We start from the raw sequence: 25,632 nt of genomic DNA, 5'->3' as shown, positions 1-25,632 counted from the left end.
CAAATAATGAGCCAGATCTTGATATTATACCTTGCCATTCAGGATTCCAAGATGAAATGTGATTTTCATCCAGTTGTCTTACGCCAGTATATGTTGCATTTAGGATAAGAATGAATTCTCTGGACCGTCTGATCACGTTATGGCTTAAGGTTTGTCTGCTGGCATTTACTAGTTATTTTTATGTTCACTCCCTAGTTTGCTGTTTGTTTTACGTTTTCACTTGCCGCTCATTCAGTTATGTTTGCCCACTTGATTGAATTTCATTTTTATTTCTGAAGCACAGTTCCACTCCACTATATATACACTAATGCAAACATAATGATGGTTTTGTGAGGTCAGAGCATATCCGGGCAGAAGGTTGGAAGAAACCATGCATTTGACATGCAGACTCATTAAGGTTACATGTAGTGTTACCAGTTAACTTAAACTTTCTTTGGGGTTGTGGGAGGAAAAGTGGAGTAGCCAGAGAAAAAAACCAGTGTAGACACAGGATGATAGTGCACTAACCACTGCACCACCAGCTCCATCAAGAATTTGGATAGGTTTTCATCAATTCTCAGATTTGCATTTGTGAACAAGGCAAGGAAATTAACACGTAATGCATGAAAAATGTCACAACAGCAACATTTGTTTCCAAAGGACATCTTTGTACACAGGGTGTAGCAACATGCTTATGCAACTGAGCCAATGAAAATCTACATCTGGCTTATGTGTTTTGTGGAAGTTTACTAATTTTCTAAGTTTGTTAATTTCAGGTGTGTTTTAATGAAGCTTCTTCCCTTCTTAGTCAAGTAGTACATTTTTGTGGAGCTAGTTACAATAAAACACAACTTTACATACATCTCAAGTATAGCTTGCTTCACAGAGCAGCACGGTGCAATAGAAATGCAGAAATATACAGTTACACATATTTGAGTTTTCATTTTAAAGCCTCCACACATCAGTACTTAAATGGCAATAAAAAAGAAAAATGCAAAATTCTACACTTGCAAAGCTGCACAGTGCAATACGAGCCAGACAAAAGGTGACAACACTCACTGAATCACTCTTGCTTTGTTTATGTGCTCACTCTCGCACTTATTTTCACTCAGTATTCTCCATTTTCTTACTTTCGTCCTCTATCAAAAGTCAAAGGTTCAGTGCACATTCACTGACTGTAGAAGAAGAAAGACAAGAAGGATACAAGCTGCAGTTTCTCACAGATGCCAACAGTTCCTGAATGCAGAGATAAAGAGGGGCATCTTCTGCTTCAGCCACATACTGTTTATAACATGTGTGTGACTGGCTAGCAGATTTTAGTTTTTGCATATCACCATTTTTCTGCAGTGGTAACTGCTTTTTTGGTAGGTTATTCTGGCCATTAACAGCTTCAGGATAGTTTTAACAGTCAAAAGGCACTACAATAAAATAAACCACCCGATGGAGTCAGTAGAATGCATACCACTTCATTGGGACAAGGTCTGGTTCTGATTTTCTCATCCAAATAGTTAGCTCCGTACACCCAAGTGTGACATCATGATACTGGTATGCTTGTTTGGCTCAGGCTTCACTCCCCCACTGGTATATGCATACTTAATTTATTCTTTTTAGCACAATGTGAGGAGTATAAACTCTGAGGGTAGTCAATTCCTTTTACACACTTATTCAAACACTGAGGCTCACTCACTCAGATTGCTCATCTCCTCCTTGCTTAGTCACTTTTGCATTTTAAATAACTCACCAATATGTTACTCACCCTCAATTGTCTTTACATGTAATCACCAACACTTGTTCAGCCTCTCAGTCACACTCATTCATTTATACAGTAACTCTTGCTTATGTGTTTATTCACCTGCTCCACACATTGTCTCTTTTTACATTTTTCATTCACTAAAACAATTTGCACTTCGGTGTTCAAACAGGTAAATATCCAGGTACCATTACAATGGACTTATTTAAATGCCCTTCAGTTTGCTACCACTTTGCACCTTAATTTAAAAAGTCTAAAAGCTGGCTCTAAATATATACTCTATTGCTACAACAGACAGTGAATTTCCTGAGTTCACCAGTGTCCTGGTTCACCAAAATTTTCTCTGAAAATTCATCCTGTGGCCAGCTTAGGTAAACTTTTTTTTTTTTTTTTTTTTTTTTTTTTAACCCAGCACCCCATGATGCTTTGCGAGTCCAGCATGATGTCACAGAGCTGTAGCAGCCGATGTTAGATGGGGATGTCACCACCCAATCTGCTCTACCTGCCAAATTTCCGTCTCAAATGTGCAGAACTTTCACACATACATACTTGTAAGCGTACTCCACAACAAACTTTATGCCGCTGCCTGATCATCTTCATGTATCCGTTAATAGGCTGTGCCCTATGTACACTTGCCTGATATCACTATCTAATTGGTACTCCGGCTGGTTTTGCATTCCCCCTCGTGTTTAAAAGAAAAAAAAATGCTCAACATTACACTTTACAACACAGCCTCCTGTGAACTGTGCATGCGGATACACAACTGACAGTATTATTATTTGAGCAGTACATTAGCTGACAATGAGGAGAATACTATGAAAATACTTAGTCGTTCTGAATAGTCATTCACATTGTGTCTTTGCTGAATATTATGCTCTTTGCTATGTAGCACAGATCAGGTAGTGACAGGGACACCCCCACCGAGTATTTAACACCGATCCCATGTATCCCAGGCTCTTTCTGTGACAGTTAGTCATTGTGAATTGGAGCTCGGGAGATGCTCTGCACTTACTCATCATGTACTTACTTAATAATGTGTTTAGCCACCGACACAATGTTCACTTGCTGTCTCTCTTTTCTTTTCTTTCCAGTTACTCCTTTATTGATACACCTGTGTTTATCCACTAGTATCCACTCACTTGTTCTAATGTTGAATTACTCTCTCTTGTTCAATCACTTTGACTTATTCACACACTCGCTTTTCCTTTTCTGCACTTACTTATTTACTTCAAAACTTGCACTTACTCATTCATATCCACTCACTTGTTCTGATTCTCAATCACTTTCTTTTGTTCCTTTGTACCCTAACCAACTTGCTGAAACACTTGCTCTTACTTATTAGTGTTCCCTTACCTGTTCTTACACTTAGTCACTCTCACTTGCCTGCTCATTTACTCAGTCACCTTTCATTACTTAAACTTACTCGTTCACTCAGTAAGATACTGTACATTAAGCACTTGTTTTCATGCTTAATCTGACTGACATAGTCACTTTCGTTTGTTCCTTTATTTGATTTTTACTTTTCATTTCACTTATGCTCACTCGATCACACTCACTTATACTCACTTGCTTACCTGTTTACCACATGCTCACTCATTCCTTGCTATTACTTACTCACTCTTTTATTTGTTCACCACAGGTTTTATGTATACTGTCACAAAGACACTAATAGAAGAAACATTCTGAAAGCAAAAACATACTCCTGCTCTACTTGTATTTTATGTGCAGTGTGCTCTGTAACTAAATGTAATTCAAATTCATGTTTAAATAGGAATTTAGTCACTTGGCCTGTTGGAGGTGTTTCACAGCCTTCAGATCCTTGACCCAACCACAAAACATGGTTTTTGTGTAAAGGGTGGTTTTTATTTTACAATACCTCACACAGGTCTCTTTCTTTCTGGTACACAACTATATCTGACATCACTTTCCCTCCACTCTTATAGGCGAGCCTAGTCTGGCTTGTCTCCCAGCTCTTACTCCCCAAGTGAACAGAGACTGCCCCTTTTATGCCGGACCTGGGAATACTTCCAGCACTCCTGGTCAAGCGGAAGCCCCTAAAAGTATGGATAGCCCTTCCCAACAGCTCCCCATGTCGGCACCCACAGAGCTCAGCAGGGCTACCTCGTGGGACTGTAACTCCCAACATGCTCTGCATGCACATAAACATGCATACTGGCTTAGGAATGCTGCCACCCAGTGTGTCGGGAGAGCATGTAGTCTTGTGAGACCGCCCCCCCCCTGGTCCATCCACTACACTGGCCTCCCTGCCAGGTAAGGATACAGGTTTTATCCCAGCCAGGATGTCAGCCCACCACTGCTGTCCATCACACTTACTATTTTTTATGCCAATTGCTATGAATAAAGCCAACTTTAAACATTATGCTCATAACTCAATTAAAACAGACACATGTTCTAAACAGTGGAGAATAACTAAAGTTTTATTTTAAAAAATGCCTTGTTTCATGTGTATTTATTCATATTTTCATCTACTGTATGTATTTTGCACTGGATGGCATTTGACAATTTTATGCAGCTTTCAAGAAATAAAAAAAATTAAGAAAACTGTAGAAATTAAGCAGAACTTACTTTTTCTGGGATGCTGTTTGGGACAAGTCCTTTATTTTTAGCTGAGTAATTATAATTTAAAATATTCTTGAATATTCAGGGGTTCTTTTTATTTTCTTATAAACTGCTTTTAGTGAGCTGACATTCGTAGGACGTTTGCTGACTTTAGTACAATTTCATTTTTCCCATGATGAGAAAGTTAAAAGGTTTTCTCCCAGGGACACCAAGCCGAGCTCCAGCAGTTTTGGCTGATGCCTGCTGTTCGAGCTCTAGTGTCCTTCACAATCGAGTGAAAGAAAAACTCCAACTGAAAATATGCGCAGTTTGGGAGCAGTGGGATTCACTAATTAGGCTGAAATGAAACCATTTCCTGAGTCATAAACATCCTGCATTTCCTAGGTTTCATTCAGCCTGCACTTTCCCAGGGCTGACTAGACAGCTAGCGGCTTCTGTCTTGTCATCGCACTCTAAGACGACAGAGGAAGGACCTTGGAGTGCACGTCATGGAGGATTGTACTCTCTAATAGCTTTCATTCGTTGAATGTTGTATGTTTTTGTGACATTTTTAAAGATACTGTATCATGTTAAAGAATGCCAGAAAAGTTACAAATCTTTTTCATTTTGAAATTGTAACTTTCTAGGAAGCAAAACAGATGCATCAGATATGGACAAGAAAGCAGCAGGCCACAGCAAACTTGAGGCCACTCTTGCCAAGGTCAACCAGAAAGGTAAGGGGCGCCACACGGCAGAGAATTACAGATAGGGCCGACTTCATTAAGACAACAATGTGAAAGTCCGTCACAAGGTTGTCCTTCTTGTGTCTATTTTATGTAAATTGCTTTGTTCCAAATTTGAACTTAGTGCAGATTAGGCATCAGGATAAAACAGGGCTACTATATGTAACCTCTGCCCACTTCCTGCTCGATGCCAAGGAGGCCAAACAATCCGTTGAGACAATTCTTACAAATTTTTTTGTTATTTTTTCACTTTAAGAGCAGAAGAGGTCAGACCTCCTAGACAATGTTGGTGAGGCTTTAGTTTGTTTTTCATTGTATCCCTTCTGCCTTTCAAATGAAGAAACTTGAACTTGACAGTTGTATACAACACTTAAGTTTTGTAAAGCAGTGCCCACAATTGTAACTTGAACCCACTCAGTGCTAGTGCAGGTACTATAAACGATTCTTTTTGGGCATTAGGTGTGTGGGAAATTGGAAGGCATCCAGGAGAATTCCTCCAAACTAACAGCTGGCCACAAGATGTTTATGTTGGGAAATCATGGGCTCCTGATGTATATTATGGATGGCAGAAAGCATGGAAGTTTATCAGACCTCTTAATTAGAAATGACAGCTTAGGAATGCAGGCCACCAAAGTGTCCTCTAGTGTGGCTTGAAAGGCTGCTTCCTACCAGCAGCTTTCTGAGGTTAGAGTCAGGCGGGCATGTAGGGCAAGCACTCAACAGGCAACAAGAGAGTCTATCCAAAAACAAAATGGGCTGAGTGGGAGAAACAGAAGGGAGGTGGGTGGGAGAGAGTATTGTGGTGTTTATGGTGGGATTTCTGCTTTCTGAATGGTGGGTAAGTGGTTGAGACACCACTACCTAACAGAAAGGAGCTGACTCTGTTTAGTCAGGCCCAGTGGGGCATCTAGGGCATTTTTTATTCTATGTATTTACAGTATTGCCTTATGTTCTTCCATTAATACTTTGTGTATCTTGGTTTAAAAAAGCAGTCCTTTTGGATTGTTGGACTTTGGCCTTTTTATTCAAAGTGAGGAATTAGCCACAATTTATACATTCTATATTTGTAATTTGGAGTGGCACAGTGGTTAACTTTGTTGCCTCTTAAATCCAGTGTTCTGGCTCCAAATCCTGCACTCAGTCATTGTCTGTGTGGAAATTTCATGTTCTCCCTGTCTCTGCATGGGCTTTCTTCACACTTTCCCAATGATATATGCTTTAGGTTAACTATCAATCCCACATTGCGTACCTCTCCAATGCATTGATGCCCTGTCGAGGGCGTACCACTGGGATAAGCTGCAGCCCCACCATACCCTGAACTAATTTACACAGGTTTCAGAATGTACTGTATATTTACTCCATAGTAGAGTATGCTGTGCTAAAGCAAAGCAGAACTGAAAAAGCATGCAGCTAAATTCACAAAGTGACATAAATGTTTTTATGCATAATTCCTGTTCAAGTACACTGTTCTGTGAAATATTCTGCCTGCTTCCATACAACAGGCAAGTAGTCATATTTAATTGTCTTTTTTGCAGTGTTTTATGCAATCAGCAGCCGACAAACACTTGCTACTTGTATTATAAGTTACACTATCATACCAAGAAGCTGGCATTTGGCATGTTGTTCTAGTTAGTTAGTTAGTTAGTTAGTTAGTTAGTTAGTTAGTTAGTTAGTTAGTTAGTCAGTCAGTGTTGTCAGTAGGGGGTATGTCTTCAACCCCAAATTCCAGCCGTATTGGAAGAGCAAATGAACGTATGAGGCAGCTTCGCTCTGTCCTTTTATTATGTCATCCCGACCGGGAAAAGGGAATACCAACTGTCTTGGCTGGGATGCCGACCCACTGACATTCTTCATCCATTATGAGGACCTCCCGAACAAGTAACTGATGCCAGCACATCCTTGTGTCCTATCACGATAGGACAGAGAGACGAACAAACAAGCAACATTCATCCCTAGGGTGAAATTTAATTTGGATTAGGTCTACAGTACGGTTGCAAACCTTGGAAATACCTGCCATGCTATTTTCTAAGCCCGCTTAATAATTTCTATCAAATTTTGATGACATTGACCCATACTAATGAGTGTCATTGTGACAAATACGGTGCTGCTCAGTAGAATTATTAATCTTCATTCTTGTGTTCACTAAAATATCAGTCATGGCAGCAGTGGTTTAGCTGTTTCTGTGCAAACTGTGCAGATTTAGCAGTTTTTGATGTTTTTTGTTATCTTCTGCCGTTGAAAGTGTCTAGTGGAATGCATTAATATGTTTTGTATGTAATAAAGCGTCAGCTGTAAAATCTATGGAATTTACACACAGATTATTAAAGCTGTTTTTGCTGCCATTTCCTGTGAACTGGTCACCTGAGATGTAGGCCAGGGTCACTATAGATCTTAAGCTTCTTCCTCTAAATTTACAGGCAAGCTCATATTAGTAGAATTGAAAAAATAAGGCTTGTAACCCTTTTATTGCCATGTTTGATCCAAGCATTGTGATTACTAGTAGATCTCTTTAATTTGATCATTGTTTTCAACACATGTGGTGATGGCAAATTGATTTCTTATTTTTAGTTATAATACTTAACTGTGTGTGATAAAAGCAGGCTGTTTAGATGCCACAATGTGACTTGGACATACAAAATTAGGTTGTTATTTTTAACTTTCAAATGTGAGCACAGGTGTATAGAGTGTGCTGCAAACTTGTTCAGCCTTCAGTCTATATGGCTTTGGCCAACTGAAATTGTAGTAGGCTGGTGCCAGTTCTGGGTTGGTTTCTTCATTACAGTAATGACTGAACTGTTTTAGATGGATCCAGACAGGAGCTGATTGGGAATCGGATAAATTCCGTTTGGTTTCAACACACACTGTTGCCACTTGGATGTGACACCTTCCTATGTATTTTTTTTTCCTTGCAGATGATAAAAAGGAGAACAGCCAGTTTATGATCGACCACCTCAACAAAGTTTTTCCAGGTCCTCCAAAGAAGGTTCCTCCACCAGTGAAGCTCAAACCAGTAAAAAACAAGTAAGTCTGAAAGATTTCATTGGAAATCTGCTGCCATATTTGCCATATTCACATGACCTTTGTTCAATTGCTTGAACACACAATTCTATTTTCTTATTTTTTGCACATTCAGAAACCCCTTTAGAAGTCTAAATTTTGAAAGAGCATCTCAAAAAATTATTTTATATAGTGCCTTTCTTCAATGAACTCAATCACAAGTAACATTTCTAAAAAATGAACACAAATTTTCGTTTAACAGAGTACATTTGCACAATCAGTAAATTCTAACAGGAACTTATAACTTCACAGGTACAGTTCAGTTTTATATATTACTGTATTTTTTTAGCTTAAGTATGAATAAGGAGATTATCTTTACAGACACACTAATGCAGTTCATTTAACTATTTGCTTACCTTTTCAGTTTAAACAAATGGAAATTAAGAGGTGACATGAAGTCTTCAAAATTTTGAACAAATAAGAGGTAGTATGGTAAAGAGTACGACTTTAGGGGCCTTCAAATCTATTTGTGAGAAATTAGATGAAAAGTATTTAGTGGTTTATGTTGACACAACATTTTCATTATCTAAGCAATGCACAGAAGCTGTTTGTCATGATTGGGGGTTATTGAGGCCAAGGAGTCTGTTGCTTTCGTTTTTTGCTTGTATTTCTTAATGATTTAGATGTTGTGTTCCGTTTTGCAACATCTTGGATGCCATTTTTGGTCCTCAGTCACTGCCATTTTGTAATCCCGTCATTTAGGTCCACTTCCCTGTGGGAGTGTCCTTTGAGGTTGTGACCTATGTTTAATCAACATGATGGGATATAAGGATGGCTGGGTCATTTCCTTATTTCCTTATCTGATCTGCAGATATCAAAAACATCAAAAAGCCTTAAGCAACAACAACAAAAAAAATAATAATAAGTCTTACATGTTACTTTCACTTTTGACCTCTTGCTTGTTCCCTCGTTTTGGATTTCGTTCTCTTTGGTTCTCAATTCGGTTTTTGTTTTTCTACACGCATCTTCCCTAGAGCTTCTGTAAAGTTTTAATTTCCCCTGGGGAAAGTAATGTATATTTAATCTACTCCAATCTAATCTTATAGAACACTACTAAAAAAGGTAAAGTTATATTGTAAAAGCTGTTGAATATAAATCCAGGGACATTATACTCCGACTATATAATGTACTGGTGAGACTGCGTGTGGAGTATTGTGTGCAGTTCTGGTCACCATGCTACAAAAAAGACATAACAACACTTGAAGCTCTTCAGAGGAGTGCAACCAGGTGTGTCCCAGGACTTAAGGACATGTGTGACAGACTGAGAGAATTAAACCCGCTTAGTGTCGAGCAGAGGGGACTGTGTGGGAACCTAATCCAAGTCTTCAAAACTGTCAAAGGCATTGATAAAGTAGATCCAGCAGAATTCTTTCTACTTATCATTGAATTACATAACCTGTGGACAACAGTGGAAAGTAAGGGGAAGTCGATTTAGGACTGAAGTCAAGAAGCACTTCTTTACTCAAAGAGATATAGAAACATGAAACAAACTACAGAGTCATGTAGTGAAGCAGAAACATTGACAACCTTTAAGAAGTGTTGGCATGAGACATTGGGATGGCTAGCAATTAACTAAATACACAACCTGAATGGTCTCCTCTCATCTGTCAAATTTCTTATGTTTCTTATGATAGGATTGGCAAGCGTTGTTGGGCTGAATGGCCTATTTCATTGTGTTTAACTTTTTTGAATGTGTGTTCGGTGTTAAAGCTGAAACCTTGTGGTGTACAGTTCAATGCCTTAGCCACTATATTACTCTTCCATTTGCATTGTGTATGCTACCTGTAACTTCAAAGTAATAAAATGTATAGAAAAATTCATAAACAATCTTTATATGAAATATCAAGTCAAGGTTACTTTATTGTCATCAGCAACTGTGTACACATACATAGGTTGATGAGACAACATATCTCCATGGGCCCAAGTACGACATATAGCAACATACAGCAAGGTGCGGCAGAAGCAATACCATAAATAGACAATACAACCATTTAACTGTACAGTACACCTCCAGATTTCGTGGGGGTTACGTTCCTAGAGCACCAGCGAATTGTGAAAAAGCGCAAATTTTGGATGTGGTTTAAAAAATGCCTATTTTTATAGTTTAAACCCTAAATATGCCCCCAAAAAACTTTAATTTAATTTCAGACTCAGCTTAATATATTACCTAAAAAAAAGAATGTAAAGGGAAACCTGTGTACTGTACTGCTATTTCTCCCGCAGTGCTAGAATGTAAAATACCGATGTTACCACTATATGTACTGTACTGTAATTCATGGAAGCGCGTTTTCATTGTCAGAAGCCTTAGAAGGTGCAGGGCGTTTCGGCGGCATCTTGAGGCTTTAACTCTTAAACTGCCACATACTTGGGGGTTAATGCACTACTGGATGCCAAATATGTTTTTGCTGCAAAAATGTCACAATTCACAAAGAAAAAGTGAAATTTTAATGGAGCACATTTTTTTTCATGCAAAGAGCATCACAATTACTGTAACACTGATCATTTTACACACTGCTAATGAACTGTAAAAAATATTTAAAAAACTACTGGAACAATATGTACAAGGTGCAACTGACGCCATGGATGAAATTCAGTAAATCACCGAGCCAACTGCGCTTGAACTGGCTGCACTCAAGCACACAGAGGTAAGCGCTGATGCTTGCAGGCTAGTCTAATGCAGTGGCTTAGTCCCTGGGACAGTGATGCTGCAGGGTGTCACACTTGGGTCACAGAATTGCAAAGAAACACAGGAGATTGTAGAGACAGGAACTTTATTCAAACACTTCAAACAAACATGTCTCTTTCAGAAGTAAAACGAGCTCAGTATGCAGTTAGTTCTCATTTAAAAGAATAGGCAAACATCATAGGAAAGCACAATGGGAGCGGGACAACCAACAGGAGCAGAGGATGTCTGGGGGAGGAGAGAGAAACAAAGCAATCGGCCAAAAAGGACAGGTGCTGTTCAGGCTTTTAAGTATGCGTAACGTCGCGCGAGAAGCATATTACGTGACAGAGCAGCTGCAAGTAAGCCCAGCAAGTAAGGGAGCAATGTGAAGGTAGTCTATCAGCATTTTTTAAGAGGGTTTTTTTTGAGGAGTGTCCTTGTCTTCTAGGGGTGTGTTCAGTGCCCCTGTTCACAAGGGGCTGGCAGTGGTCATGAGCTGGCTGCTCAACTAATGTACGGCACTGACTGATCAGCTCGCAAATGGCACTGGGAAATGACTGTAGCCGGTTGTGGCGGTTTAAGGGTTCAGAGGAACAAAACGGAAAACACAAGAACACTCAGCTGGAGATGCATCACAGTCAATCACAGCAAGGAGAAATTAATAACGCTGTAGTGGTCCGGTGCTGCTGAGATTCCCACTGTCGAGAAGACGGTGATTTATTTATTTTTATTTTGGAGATTCCAGGGACGCACCCAGCCTTGGCCCGACCTGCACGCACTCACAAACGAAGACAAAAACAAAGCAAACTGGTAATCAAACAGCAAATAAAGAATGTAATGAAAACAACCACCCCTGTTTCCCTTACGGCAATTACACATTAAATACAACAAAGCACAAAGAAAACACACACAGTAAATCATGAAAAAAGTTCATGAAAAACGTCAACGGATGAAATGTAATGATGAAAATAGATAGTCTAGAGATCCGCACGTTGAATGGGAATGTAAAGATGGTCCTACCGCTAGTTCCTGAAATGGTGAAGACGGGTGGATGGGTTCAGGAGCGCTCCTTTCTTTGCAGGATGGCCATGAATCCACTTACAGACCTCATGTACACAGGCAGACGGCAGATAATCCAAACGCCAACCACGAAACAATCCAGGACAAAACGAATAAGTACAGGTAACCCAACAAAAGGCAGACAGACAGGAACTTGTAACACAAATTACAAAAACTTTTTTTTTTGCTTTTGGTCACCAGCCCCCTTTTTAAAAGCCGTGCTAACATCCTTTCACCCCAACAGCCCCAGCACCCTCAGCAGAAGACCAATCAGAGCCACTGCAGGGACTGCTGGGAGTTGCAGTTTCAAATTTTATTGGCTACTTTCACCATCCCAAGCTGTGTTTTCCTCTACAGTTGCTTCCTGTTCTCTCTACAGTACAGTATTTCCATGAAAAAAGCCATAAAATTGCGGTGGATATTTGTGGTTCCCGCTAACAATTATTAGATAGGTTCTAAGGAAAAATCCGCGAATGACTGAGGCCGCGAACTCTGAACCGCGACTTCGCGGAGGACTACTGTATAGTATTGTCCGGAGGCAATTTGCAGCATTGAACCGCATTGAGAGAGTGATAAGTATAAGGTTATCACAGCACGTAAAAGGACATAAGCGTGCCCATTGTAACAATAAATAAAAGATAAGGCGATTATTGAAAAAGACCAGTGTGTAATGTGATTAGTACATAAAGCATAAAATGAGGTAGTACACTGAAATTACACTGGTTAAATAGGAACTCGACATTTTTGTGCATTCAGAATTCTGATGGCGTGTGGTGTGAAACAGTTACTCAGTCTTGCAGAAACAGAACGAATAATTCAATACTGTTTGTCAGATGGCAGAAGAGAGAAGAGTCCAAGTAACAGGTCAGAATGGTCTTTCACAATGTCACTGTCTCTGTTATAGCAGTGGGTTTGGTAAATGCCTTTCACTGGAGGTAGAGGTGCACCGATAAATTTCTCAGCTGTTTATGTGGCACGTTTCTCAAGTGAACACAATCTCTGACTGCTTTACAAATACAAGATACAAAGAAATTCTATTATTATTTGCACGTTTAAATTAATAGTAGCACAGGTTTGCTGAGGGTGAAGACTAGTTCACCTAATTTGTGATTTACTTTCCAATGCATTAGCCACTAGGCATCACTTTCCAGCTAGACTGTGTATGGTACTAGCTACAGCAAACAGCCACATTTGTAGACAAGGAGCACACATTTGAATTGTATTTGTTACTTTTCTACAATGCACCCAGTCCTAAGCTGGTATAGCAGGCTTGCCTACTTGTGTTTTAATTTACTGCTGAGAACAAGGAGGTTAGATGACTTCCTGATACTCACAAAATGAAATGATGCCCAAGATTAAACTCGTAGCTTATTAATTAGTCATTTTCAGTCATTTGGCCACACTGTGTTTTCTTGCGTATGTGTGCCTCTTGTTTTCTCTTATTCCTACACTCATCCAGTCTTTTTTCCCATGCTACCCTTATTCTATGTATCAGTTTTCTGACAAATTGTCCTCAATTTTAACATTAAAAGCTATATATTTCAATGAAGCATGAGTCCTTTTGCATCCTGTTGTGTGAGCTGCATCATCAGGTTGTATTAAAGGTGCTAAATGAGCACGTCTAATGCAAACATGCTGTTGTGAAGTTCTTTACACCTGTTTCATTCGTTTTCTTATGCTTGGCCTCACACACTTTCTGATTTACCACAAAAACAGGATGCCGAGGCTTTGCTTCAAGTAACTGAGAACTGAAAAAATGTTGAGGTAACCAAGAGTAGCATAACAGTTGACAGCTACACAATGCATCCCAAAAACTTAATTTGTCAGTTTCTGTTTTTGTTTGTTTTGTTTCTTATTAATAATCTTTACTTACAGTGGGGGAAATAATTATTTGATCCCCTGCTGAATTTATACGTTTGCTCACTTACAATGAAATTAATAGTCTCCAATTTTTATGGTAGTTTCACTTTAATTGAGAGAGACAGACCATCAACCAAAAATCCAGAAAAAAGCACATTGCATAAAAGTTATAAATTGATTTGCATATCATTGAGAGAAATAAGTATTTGATACCCAAGCAAAACATGACTTAGTACTTGGTGGAGAAACCATTGTTGGCAAGCACAGCAGTAAGACGTTTCTTGCAGTTGGTCACCAGGTTTGCACACATCTCTGGAGACTGGCTATGTGCTTCTTCTTTAGCCACTCCTTTGTTGCCTTGGATGTATGTTTTGAGTCATTGTCATACTGGAATACCCATCCACAACCCATTTTCACTGTTCTGGCTGAGGGAAGAAGGTTCTCGTCCAACATTTTACGGTACATGGCCCTTTCCATTGGCCCCTCAAAGCAGTGAAGTCGTCATGTAGTGTAATGTTTCCACCTCTGTGCTTGACTGTCTGGATGGTGTTTTTTGGGTCATACTCCGCATTTCTCTTCCTCCAAACACGGCGGGTCGAGTTGATACCAAAGAGCTCGATTTTGGTTTCATCTGACCACAGCACTTTCTCCCAAGCCTTCTCTGAATCATTTAGATGTTCACTGGCAGACTTAAGAGAGGCCTGTACATGTGCCTTGTTGAGCAGGGGGACCTTGTGAACGCTGCAAGATTTCAATCCATTACGGCGTAGTGTGTTACCAGTGGTGTTCTTGGTGACTGTGGTCCCAACTGCCTTCAGATCATTAACAAGTTCCTCCCGTATAGTTTTGGGCTCACCTTTCTCATGATCATCCTCACCCCATGAGGCGATATCTTGCATGGAGATCCAAGGGTGATATTTGGTCATTTTATGTTTTTTCGATTTCTGAATAATCGTACCAACAGTTGTCACTTTCTTACGAAAATTCTTGCTGATAGTCTTGTAGCCCATTCCAGCCTTGTGCAGGTCCACAATCTTGTCCCTGATGTCCTTTGACAGCTCTTTGGTCTTGCCCATCCTGGTGGAGAGGTTGGAATGGAAGAAATTGATTCTGTGGACAGGTGTGCTTTATACGCTGTAAGAAAACAAAGGGAACAAGATAAAAGTTTGGGGGGATCTGCCCCATATATTGTCAAGTTCACTGTAAGGCAAAATATCTTTAGGTTAAAAACGAGAGTAGTCTCTTCAAATCGAGTCATATAAGAGACTGAAGACCAAGAGGATCATCGGGTTTATATGCTGCTGACTCCCATGCGGGCGTGTGTGACAACACATAACGAGTTGAGATCAGGAGTATCTGTTATTGATTGACTGATTGATTGATTGTAATCTGTGTGCCACATGGGCACACCGCCAATCTGTGGGAGCCAGAATTCTTGTTGGGTTGTAGGGGATCAAATACTCATTTCACTCAATGACATGCAAATCAATTTATAACTTTTATGTATTGTGTTGGGCGGCACGGTGGCGCAGTGGGTAGCGCTGCTGCCTCGCAGTTGGGAGACCTGGGGACCTGGGTTCGCTTCCCGGGTCCTCCCTGCGTGGAGTTTGCATGTTCTCCCCGTGTCTGCGTGGGTTTCCTCCGGGCGCTCTGGTTTCCTCCCACAGTCCAAAGACATGCAGGTTAGGTAGATTGGCGATTCTAAATTGGCCCTAGTGTGTGGGTGAGTGTGTGTGTGTCCTGTGGTGGGTTGGCACCCTGCCCGGGTTTGGTTCCTGCCTTGTGCCCTGTGTTGGCTGGGATTGGCTCCAGCAGACCCCTGTGACCCTGTGTTCGGATTCAGCGGGTTGGAAAATGGACGGATGGATGGATGTATTGTGTTTTTTCTGGATTTTTGGTTGATGTTCTGTCTCTATCCTTTAAAATGAAACTACCATAAAAATTAGAGACTGCTCATTTCTTTGTAAGTGAGCGTATATATATTTTATGGTTTTTTTTTTTTTTTTTTTAAATTGCAGGACGAATGAGGACCAGCCTTCAGTACTTGTCGAAAATGAAAAGGATCATCCTAAAGAAACAGGTAACAGTTTAACAAGGATGAATGCGTCATCTCTTCTTCTCTGAGACCTCTGGCTCTGGCTTCATTGCATAGGCCACTCTAGGCTTTCTAAATGTTCACTGGCTCATTTGAATTTGGGACACACCAAAAAGAGAAGCTGCTCCCCTGTTAGTCTTCAGGCACAACTGTAATCAGTGGACTTGTTTTTTGCCAGTCCTTCACGGATTCATAGCGATTACCAGTAATTACATGTCATGTCTGCCAGCACCTTTGTGTGAGCCTCTTAGTCTGTAATCATTTCCATCTTGCTGTTAAGGGCTCAACCTTACTGAATAGTTTCTTTTTCTTTTTTTCCACACCTAAAGAGCCCTGAAGCCACAATCTTTTTACTGGGTTCCGCATTTCTGGTTGTTTTTCTTCCTGGAAACTACTGTGTCCTTGTGCATGTCAGGATGATTTGTAGCTCTAAACTGGCTTGATATTTGTGAGTATGGTCTATGATGGACTGGAACCCCAAGGAAATCTGAGGGTTTAAAGGAAAGCAGGTGGATTTCTGCCTTGAACCTGATGAAGCCCTAAAGTGAATTTGATAAAGATGGATGATTAGCCTGACCTTTGAAACACCCCATCATATTTACAAACCAAATGTAAAGAAAGAAATTTGCTCCCAACTTCCAATCCCAGCAATCTCGCATTTTTGTCATTTCAGCCAGCCTCAGTCTTTATCTGTGGCACCTTTCATCTTGTCCACAATCTTAGATGTTTATTTCTTACATTTGCTAATGTATTTGCTTTGTTAATTAGATTTGATCACCCTGTTTTTCACATATGTTACCAGGAACTCTGACAAGGCCGTGTGTCATCTTAAAATATTTTGGCACTTAGAGCTTCATTTAACTCCTTCAGCCCATTGAACTGCTTGCTGCTTCCTTTAGTGACATTGCTTTTTTCAAAGAGGCTGATGTAAAGAAGCACAGAGCTGGGACACCGGACCTTGGTTTCTTCTCCGATTTGGACTGTAATTTTGGTTTTCCAGCTACCTTTTCTGATTTAGACTAGTTGGGTAAGGGTGAAGGAGAGCCACTGCTAATATTCTGCCATGAGACCTATGTCTCTGATAGAATACTCTGCCACATACATCACTGCCTGTTCATCCATAGCTACCGTATTTTATTAATTGTATAACCAAGTAAGAGAGTACAAGACATTCCAAACTTCAACCATAAATCAGATGGACAGCTGGCTCCTCCGCTTGGGGACCCCCGTTTAATTCTGAGCTTTTTGGAGTTTGCATGTTTGTGTAAATTTCCCTGAGGGATTCTTCATTTTCTCCCACAATCCAAAGATTAGCTGAGTGGCTTCTATTTTGGAATTACTCCCAAGTGAGAGCTATGGAGAAAACAACTCCTTTTTGAGTTAAAAATGATAGACTAGAGCAAAATGCATGTGAAAAATATATCTAAATCTGCTAATTTGGTGATGTGTATTTAGTTGTGGTCTGCTGCGAATTAGAATTCCAGGCTCAGGGTGGGCTGTTCCTGTACACCTGCTGCAGGTGGTCTAGGTCTGGCTTCCTAGGTGATTAAGTGAAGTAAATGAACTGGTAGCATGCACTGTGAAGCCACTGATTTCCAGAAAAGTACAAAACCACTTTTTTTATTATTTACATTGTTTTGATACATAAATGCATTTTAAAGATATGAGAAGTAGGAAGAATTGGATTTTTTAAGGATTTGTTTTTTTTTTGCTGCAGTTGTAGTGTGCATGTGCCCTGTGCTATATTAGTATACAGTGTGTGCTCTCTGCTGTAAGTCTGAGTATTCTGGGTTGTATTGCATGCATATGTACTCTGTGCAGTATTTGTTTGTCTTCCTTGATTTAATATTAGGTATGTGTGTTATTATAGTATATATGCATGTGTTCTACTGTAATTATATACATATGCACCCTGTACTGTATTTACACTGGATGCAGAAGGTTTTCAGATCCATTCACTTTTTTTACACATTTTGCTGTGTTGAAGCCTTGTGCTAAAAATTCATTTTTTTCTCACATCAAGCAACACTCAGTTCTCCAGAATGACAGCTTAAACAGGATTTTATAAATTTTTGGTAAAATAATTTAAAATTAAAAAACTGAAATATCATATTGACACAAGTATTCTGACCCTTTACTCGGTACTTTGTTGAAGCCCCTTTGGCAGTGATTCCAGCCTGGAGTCCTCTTGGGTTTGCACAACAAGCTTCACACACCTGGATTTGGGGATTTCCTGCTGTCTGTCAGGTTGGATGGAGACCGTCCATGGACAGCTATTTTGAGGTCTTTCTAGATATGTTCAATTGGGTTTAAGTCCAAGATCTGCCTTGGCAACACAAGGACATTCTCAGATTTGTCCCTAAGCCATTCCTGTGTTGTCTTTGCTTAGTGTCATTGTCCTGTTGGGTGGTGAACCCAATCTGAGTGCTCTGGCGCAGATTTTCTTTAAGATTATCATTGTATTTCTCTCTGTTCAGCCTTCCCTTGACCTACTGTACACTAGAGTCTCTGTCCCTGCCACTGAAAAACAACTTCACATCATGATTCTGCCACCACCATGTTTCACCACTGGAATGGTATTGCGCAGGTGATGAGCAGTTCCTGGTTTACCCCAAACATAACACTAATCTTGGTTTCAGCCGACCAGAGACTCATGTTTCTTACACTCTGGGAGTCCTTTAGGTGGCTTTGCAAAATATAACTAGGCTTCTCTTACTGAGGAGAGACTTCCATCTGGCCACTGGCTGTAATAGGCTCTGATTGGTAGCATGTTGCAGTAATGGTTGTTCTTCAGAAAGTTTCTCCCATATCCACAGAGGTCCTCTGTAGCTCAGCCAGTTTGACCATTGGGTTCTTGGTTACCTCTGTTACCAAGAGCCACCAGCTCTAGGAAGAATCTTGGCTGTTCCAACCGTCCTCATTTTCCTGGACATGTCCTCATTTTTAACACGCCATGGTCTGTCCAGGAGGAATACATAAAATTTTGAAAGACTGTCCAGAATTTTGACTCCTAAATTTTGAAAATCTCCATATCCTTATCATTGGTAAAATTTGAAAGCCGTACGCCAATCAGTATTTGCGGAAGTAGTTTTTCCTAGAATCTTTACGTCAGTTCCGATTATAAACAACGTTGATATTGACAAGAATAGTCAATGTTTGTCCAGCTTGGCTTTTTCACTTCATCTTTTGAATTCAGCTTTATCTTCTTGGTGAGTAGACAGTTCATTATAAATGTTGTTCCTTTCTTTAATTATTTGTAATCCTAATTCACCGTAACTAAGTGAATTTATTCAAAATCGAATTACAATTTCACGTTTTCTATGCAAGATCTTATTTTCGATTCTTCTGTCAGCTGCTTAGTTAAACAAGAACTTTCATACATCCAGGTACAGTCCATCGTATTTAAGTACAAGTAAGTACTGCTTTGTAATACTGTATTTTAATGGAAAATATTGTTATTACCACCTATTGTTCCGAAATGGATTTATAATTGCAAATGAATGAGTCAACTATTAAAGGTTCAGTTAATTAAAAAAAATCACACATTTATTCTGTCATATAAATGCAATATATTTTTAGATATTAGTTGATCAAGTAATAAGTCACTTCTTTAGTAATTTAATATTTTCATAATTCTTTCATTTACATAAATTCAGAAATACCCATTATACCAGAAAAGAAAGTGCAAGTTCATAGACTACTTGAATAACACATATCCTTGTTTTATTAGATTGTATCAGATTTACTGAGAAAAATAGCTTCAGTGGAAAAATATAAAAGAATGTAGATAAATGCAAATACAGTATACTAAATTGAAAACAGTAACATTATTTTTATTTTACTAGAAGTGAATTTACCATGTGTATCATTTTTACAGGTTTACGACAGTTAAGCTATCCAAATAAGAATGGAAGTAATGAAATCTGTTAATTTAACACGCTTGACATATTCAAAATATTTAATGGGCTAATTAGTTTGCCATAATAATATCATAATCATAATAATAGTGATAAACTGTTACTAAAGGTGTATATATTTAAAAAAAAGACAGTATAAAGATGTATGATGGCAACATAGGGAAAGGCGTTCTCAAAAGTCCTCATTTTTCGACCCAAATGTCCTCATTTCCAGAGAAAGAGTGTTGGCAGCCCTACTTCAGTGCTACAGGAATTTTGTGTAGTCTTCTCCAGATCTGCACCTTGACACAATCTTGTCTCTAAACTCTACAAGCAATCATTTGCCCCCATAGCTTGGTTTTTGCTCTCATACACATTGTCAACTGTGAGACCTTCTATGGCCTTTCCTATTCAGGATAAATTTACCACAGGTGGACTACAAACAAGGCGTAGAAATATCTCAGTGGTGCCTAATAGAAGGGATGCACCTGAGACGGATTGCAAGTGTCATAGCAAAGGGTCTGGTTTCTTGCATCAATCTGATATTTCAGTTATTTTATTTTTTAACAAATTTAGAAAAAAATCTCTAAAATCCTGTTTTTCACTTTGTCATCTTCTTCACCTAAAGACTATACTAAAATAAAGTGGATAGGAAGATGTCTGTCAAGGTCTAATTGTAGCTTCTAGAGGAAGTTCTGGATGTCTGGTAGATCTGTTCAGATCCATATCAAATCACACATAAGGTTGTTTCTGTTTTTGGAGAGTTAGCTTATCTTCATTGTGCCACAGGTTAAGATGATTAAAACCATTGGCTCTCACTTCACTCTACTTCCATTTCAACTCAGTGTTTTGAAAAACTGTGTAGGAGGTTAAACTTGTATAACAGGTTTTCTTTCCTTTTACTGGCATTTTGAAAGCAACAATTCAAGAATGACAAACATTTTCCCTCCTTTTCATTTTAATGCAGATGAGTTTGATGGAATTCATGTGACCTCCGAGAAACTGAGTCATCCCACTGCAAACCGTGCTAAACCTCAAGGAAGAAGACCTCCAACACCCAATACGTGTACAAAAGTAAGAATACTAATTGCTAAATAGGGGTCATGTATTAGATGAGCTGACACCTGTTCTTGTACACTTGTTTTTTTATTCCTTCTTTCTGTTTATATTAACTCCATCCAGGCTTTTTGATGTACTGTTTTCAAGCTTACCAGTTCATTACAGGCATGTGAGCGATTATTCACACCCATGAAAATCACGTTGATCACAAGGGCAGGACATTGGTATGAAGATTATTGCTGCTGGCTCAAATTCCAGCCTGGTTGCCATTTGTATGGAGTCTGCATGAGTTTTCTTCAGGGTTTACACATCCAAAAAAACATGTGGCTGGCTTATGAGTAACTTTAAATTGGCTTATGCAAGTGAATGTGAATGCATGATTATGCCCTATAATGGACTTTCACACCATCCATTGTTCATTGTTTGTTACTGTCTTGCTCCTTATTCCGCCAGGACAGATTCTTGTTTCCTGTGGAGCAAGCAAGTTACAGAAATGGTTAGTTGTCCTGTGATCTTGTTCAATAACTATACTATGGCTCATGTTAGTTGCCTGTTTGCATTGCTCATGTGTGCTCACCTTCCTCCAAGACTGTTTAGAGTCAATATGGGTATGAAGCACCATGGATCTCTACATAAAATATGTCCCTTCTGATTGAATAATATAATTTAAAAAAGCTTTGCTTGATATTGGTGTATTATCCAAATCCAAAGATTCAAGTCCACCCAGCCTTCTTAAATTGATCTGTTTATGTTAAACCACGGTCCTCCCTGCGTGGAGTTTGCATGTTCTCCCCGTGTCTGCGTGGGTTTCCTCCGGTCGCTCCGGTTTCCTCCCACAGTCCAAAGACATGCAGGTTAGGTGGATTGGCGATTCTAAATTGGCCCTAGTGTGTGCTTGGTGTGTGGGTGTGTTTGTGTGTATCCTGCGGTGGGTTGGCACCCTGCCCAGGATTGGTTCCTGCCTTGTGCCCTGTGTTGGCTGGGATTGGCTCCAGCAGACCCCCGTGACCCTGTGTTCGGATTCAGCGGGTTGGAAAATGGATGGATGTTAAACCACTACTCTCCAAGCAATCCTCCCAAAACCAAATAAAAAATAAAACTACTAAAGGTCGAAAGCCTGGAAACTATTTAAAGTGAAAGTCAATGTTTAACAGGAAATAAGCACATATGGTTGGAATCTGTTTGTCACAAAATTCATGACCCACCCTGTCTTGACAGAAATATGTGACAACAGGATAAGCAAAAAACAAATAATAAAAGTAAACAACTTTCAATGGCCTGGAATATATACACTTTACAGAGACTTGTTGACAGGTCAGCAGCCGAACCAGAGCCCCATTAGTGTGATAATGAGGAGCAGCAGAAGTCATAGTAGTGCCATATTCGTAAGCTGCTGAACACTTCATTTACATTTTCACTAACATTTTAGTGATCGGTTGGAAGTAATAGGGAATCAGAAGTGCTTGGTCTTTGGGGTGTTTTAATATGTATTTGAAAGTTTTCATTAGAGCCGTAATAATGATATACTACTTTTTAAATACCTCTGGAACTGATCACTGGTTACCATGAAACACAAAAAACATAACATCTCTTCAATCTGTGTAGGTGTGTCGCCAAATTAAAGAGCCTGTCATACTTTAATGCACTACGGGAATTAAAACTCGTTAGTCTTGAGCAGGAAAGCAGAATAGCAACCGAATCAACATCTTAAAAATTCTCAGAGTCATCGAGCAGACAGAATTATTTCAGTTAATTCACATACTGATGAAACTGAAATGTGTCGCTTCACAATAGGGAGTCGGGGAATTTGGAAGAACTACTGAGTCACGTAGCTGAAGGAGAAGCCTTGGCAGCTTTTAAACTTGGCTGGTCAAATGACGACGAACTGAATGGTCCTCTTGTCTGTCAGACTTCTTATGTAATCTTCTCAGTTTTAATAATGGAATTGATGAATGCATATCTTCAGAAGAGGAATCAGGTAAATCTCTATTTGAAATCAGCTAAGTTGGATAACAGTATGTGAGCATGACTGTATTCTTCATTTCATTTGACTGTTTCGTGAATTTTCTAAATGGATAGCATTGTTGCCAGGTGGCTGTATTTTTTTTTTTTTTTTAATTTCTTTTTTTATTTTCTCTGGTTACATTCCCTAAATAAAGCGCATGTTGTTACTGTCAGTTATCTGGCGTTTGTAAACTAGTCTGCTGTGGGTTTGTATGCGAGTTATGGAGGACATTATGCCCACACTGGGCTCCTACATTCTGCTTGTTGTTCCTTTCACTCTGAAAAGTTTCAAAATGAAATTTCAAAAATGGATGGATGGTTTTAACTGGAACAGTCATTTATAGTGCTGTGAATCCTGCTTGTGTCACCTACTTAGCTGATCGTTTATGTTAATGATGGCTTTTCATGTATCTTCTTGCTCGTTTTAAACCCATCATATGGTATACACTGTACGCATAACCTTATCTTTATTTAGGATTATTAGACATGGCGGTCCGGTCCATGGAAAACCTCAGCACAGATGTAGATATTGGACCTTAGTAAGATTCAGAGTCTAGAAAGAATTTTTAAATATAATGTTAAAAGTTTGTCTTAGTGGCAAGTGATAATGTGAAATGCAAATAACTGGATTGCAGCCTTTTTAAAACTGGTATCATCTCTAAAATTTGTAGATACTTTCCCAGTACATCACATGCACTTGCTTTGTAATGCTTTCAAAAAATGTAAGTCATTTTAGGGAGAACAGACCATTTAGAGCTCCAGACGTTTACAGAAAATGATCTGGTTTGTCATTTAAAGTCCTTCCATGTGCTGCTTTTAATTATACCGTTGGAAATTTCTGTGTGGTGTGTACATATTTACGTGTACTCTAAAGTTCAGTATAGTCAACATCAAATCTATTTTTAACATGTTTCCTGTTCTACTATATTTACAAGCTCGCTTCAGACAGTCTATTTTAAAGAAACAGCTGCCATCAACTTCCCTTCTTTCATTCAGGATTTAAAAGTCTTTTTTAGTTCGCCTCTTTCTCTACATAAGCAGCCCCATTGTAATGTATGGTATGTTCTTAGCCACATTTTGAACTCTTCTAGGTAAGTTTCATTAATGTTTGCACGTCCACAATTGCATAAAATCCCTCTTCATAGATTGCATTGAACTTTGCAGTTTATTTAAAGACTGCTTAATATGCAAAGATTTCTTTTATGTGTTTGTTTATGTTTAAATGGTGAACGAACTAAAGAAACAAAAATGAGGTACGGTCTAAATTGTGAACCTACTGTATGTGTTATTTAAATTAATAAGGTGGTTTGCATGAATAAGTGTAAACCTGGTTTTAGAAAATGCCACTATCTCCGTATTCTTCAGGAGTTCAGTACACTTTTTGATTAACTTAATCATTTCATTGCTCTTGTCCACCTTCAATACAGGAGTTCACTTTTCATCTTGTAGATCAGGTGAAGGCTGTGGGGTCTTTGTAGAAAAATGCGCTGTTATACATCCTTGTCTTTATATATGACTAACTAAACTTACCTGTCAAAGACAGGCAGTAGAATAAATTTAAAAATATTTGATATGATATGATTGATATGCAAGTAAAATAATTTTAATAATGTGGTAATTGTTGTACAGTAAATATAATTACATTTTTAAACAATTAACAGGAATAATTTAATTTAGTTAACAAACTTTTAAAAAGCTTAATTTAAATAGTATAAAATGTAAATAATTCTCCATTTATTTTCTTTATATAACTATACTTTCAAATACATTATGTATAATATACTGTATGTAATGACACTAAAACCTACTGTTGCCATATCCCCTACCCAATACGCCTCATTCTACACCTAACTCTACAGGACCCCTCTATACACTGTGTTTCTTGTGTCACTGTTACTTTACTCATCCCCTTCACATCGTCTCTTGTCTCAAGTTTTGATACAGCCACTTGTACCTGGCCTGTGTAAACACTGGCTCAGTATGATATATGCCCACTTCTTGTAACCTCTTGTGGGCGGAGTGGTGGCTCTGAGGCTAGGGATCTGCACTGGTAATCAGAAGGTTGCCGGTTTGAATCCCGCAAATGCCAAAAGGGACTCTGCTCTGTTGGGCCCTTGAGCAAGGCCCTTAACCTGTAATTGCTCCGTCCTGGGTATGACGTTAATCAGCATCCATCCATCCATGCATGTAGGCCCTCCAACCTGCAGGGAAAAATTTGGGTGTTGGTGGCAGAATTGGCACTCCAGCCACAATAAAAAACCTCCCAGTGTTCCACCCTTCTGAACTAGTGTGGTGCTGCGGTATCACCTGTTGCATGGCTGCACTCGGGTCCTACTCTGGATCCTGAGTTGGTTTGACGTGTGGTGGATGCGGCAATGCGCTGTATTAGTGCGTGCTCCTAACCACCCCTCTCTCTCTCTCTCTCTCTCTTGTAACAGCTGGCCTTGAACCTTGTCACAGTATCCTTGTGTGTGTCAACCTCTCTTGCTCTAAGTGTATCTGTAAACATTTCTCCTGCTCCTTGGTATCAGTGTATCTCAACCTCTCATACCTTACGTGTACCTTCAGCATTCTTTCTAGGCCTTTCCTAGGTATCCTTGTGTGTTTCAATCTCTCTGACCTGGAGGTTTCCCTCTCAATCATGTTCCCATAAAGCCTGATTCTCAGGCTCTGTAATTTCAAGACATCTTGCTCGCCTTCTGTATGATTTTCGATTGCCACCATTAGACGGACCCTCAATACCCACTGTGAAAACATCATTCGTTTTCTTGTGTAAACTTCCCATCTTTGACAGCCACTTGGGTTGTGCCTTATTAATATTTAGCAATACAAAGTTGGTAAGTTACTGTATTCATTTTTGTTGTCATTGAAAGGCTCCATTGTAACTTCTTTTTTTGTAAATATAA

At 39.3% G+C, this 25,632-nt stretch overlaps 1 protein-coding gene across 3 annotated transcripts in view; it reads left to right on the top strand.

Moving 5' to 3' along the window:
* sh3d21 (SH3 domain containing 21) overlaps window positions 1–25,632 on the top strand; it is a 101,091-nt gene that overhangs the window by 57,171 nt on the left and 18,288 nt on the right. For all 3 annotated transcript variants that reach the window (XM_028819839.2, XM_051919093.1, XM_051919092.1), the window contains 4 exons: window positions 4,936–5,022; window positions 7,944–8,052; window positions 15,691–15,752; window positions 20,631–20,737. In XM_028819839.2, coding sequence (XP_028675672.1) covers window positions 4,936–5,022; window positions 7,944–8,052; window positions 15,691–15,752; window positions 20,631–20,737 — 365 coding nt within the window. The remainder of the gene's footprint in view (window positions 1–4,935; window positions 5,023–7,943; window positions 8,053–15,690; window positions 15,753–20,630; window positions 20,738–25,632) is intronic.

Source organism: Erpetoichthys calabaricus, chromosome 14 (genome assembly GCF_900747795.2).
Source record: "Erpetoichthys calabaricus chromosome 14, fErpCal1.3, whole genome shotgun sequence".
NCBI lineage: Eukaryota > Metazoa > Chordata > Cladistia > Polypteriformes > Polypteridae > Erpetoichthys > Erpetoichthys calabaricus.
The sequence above is the reverse complement of the archived record's forward strand: the minus strand, read 5'-3'. Positions and strand labels throughout refer to the sequence as shown.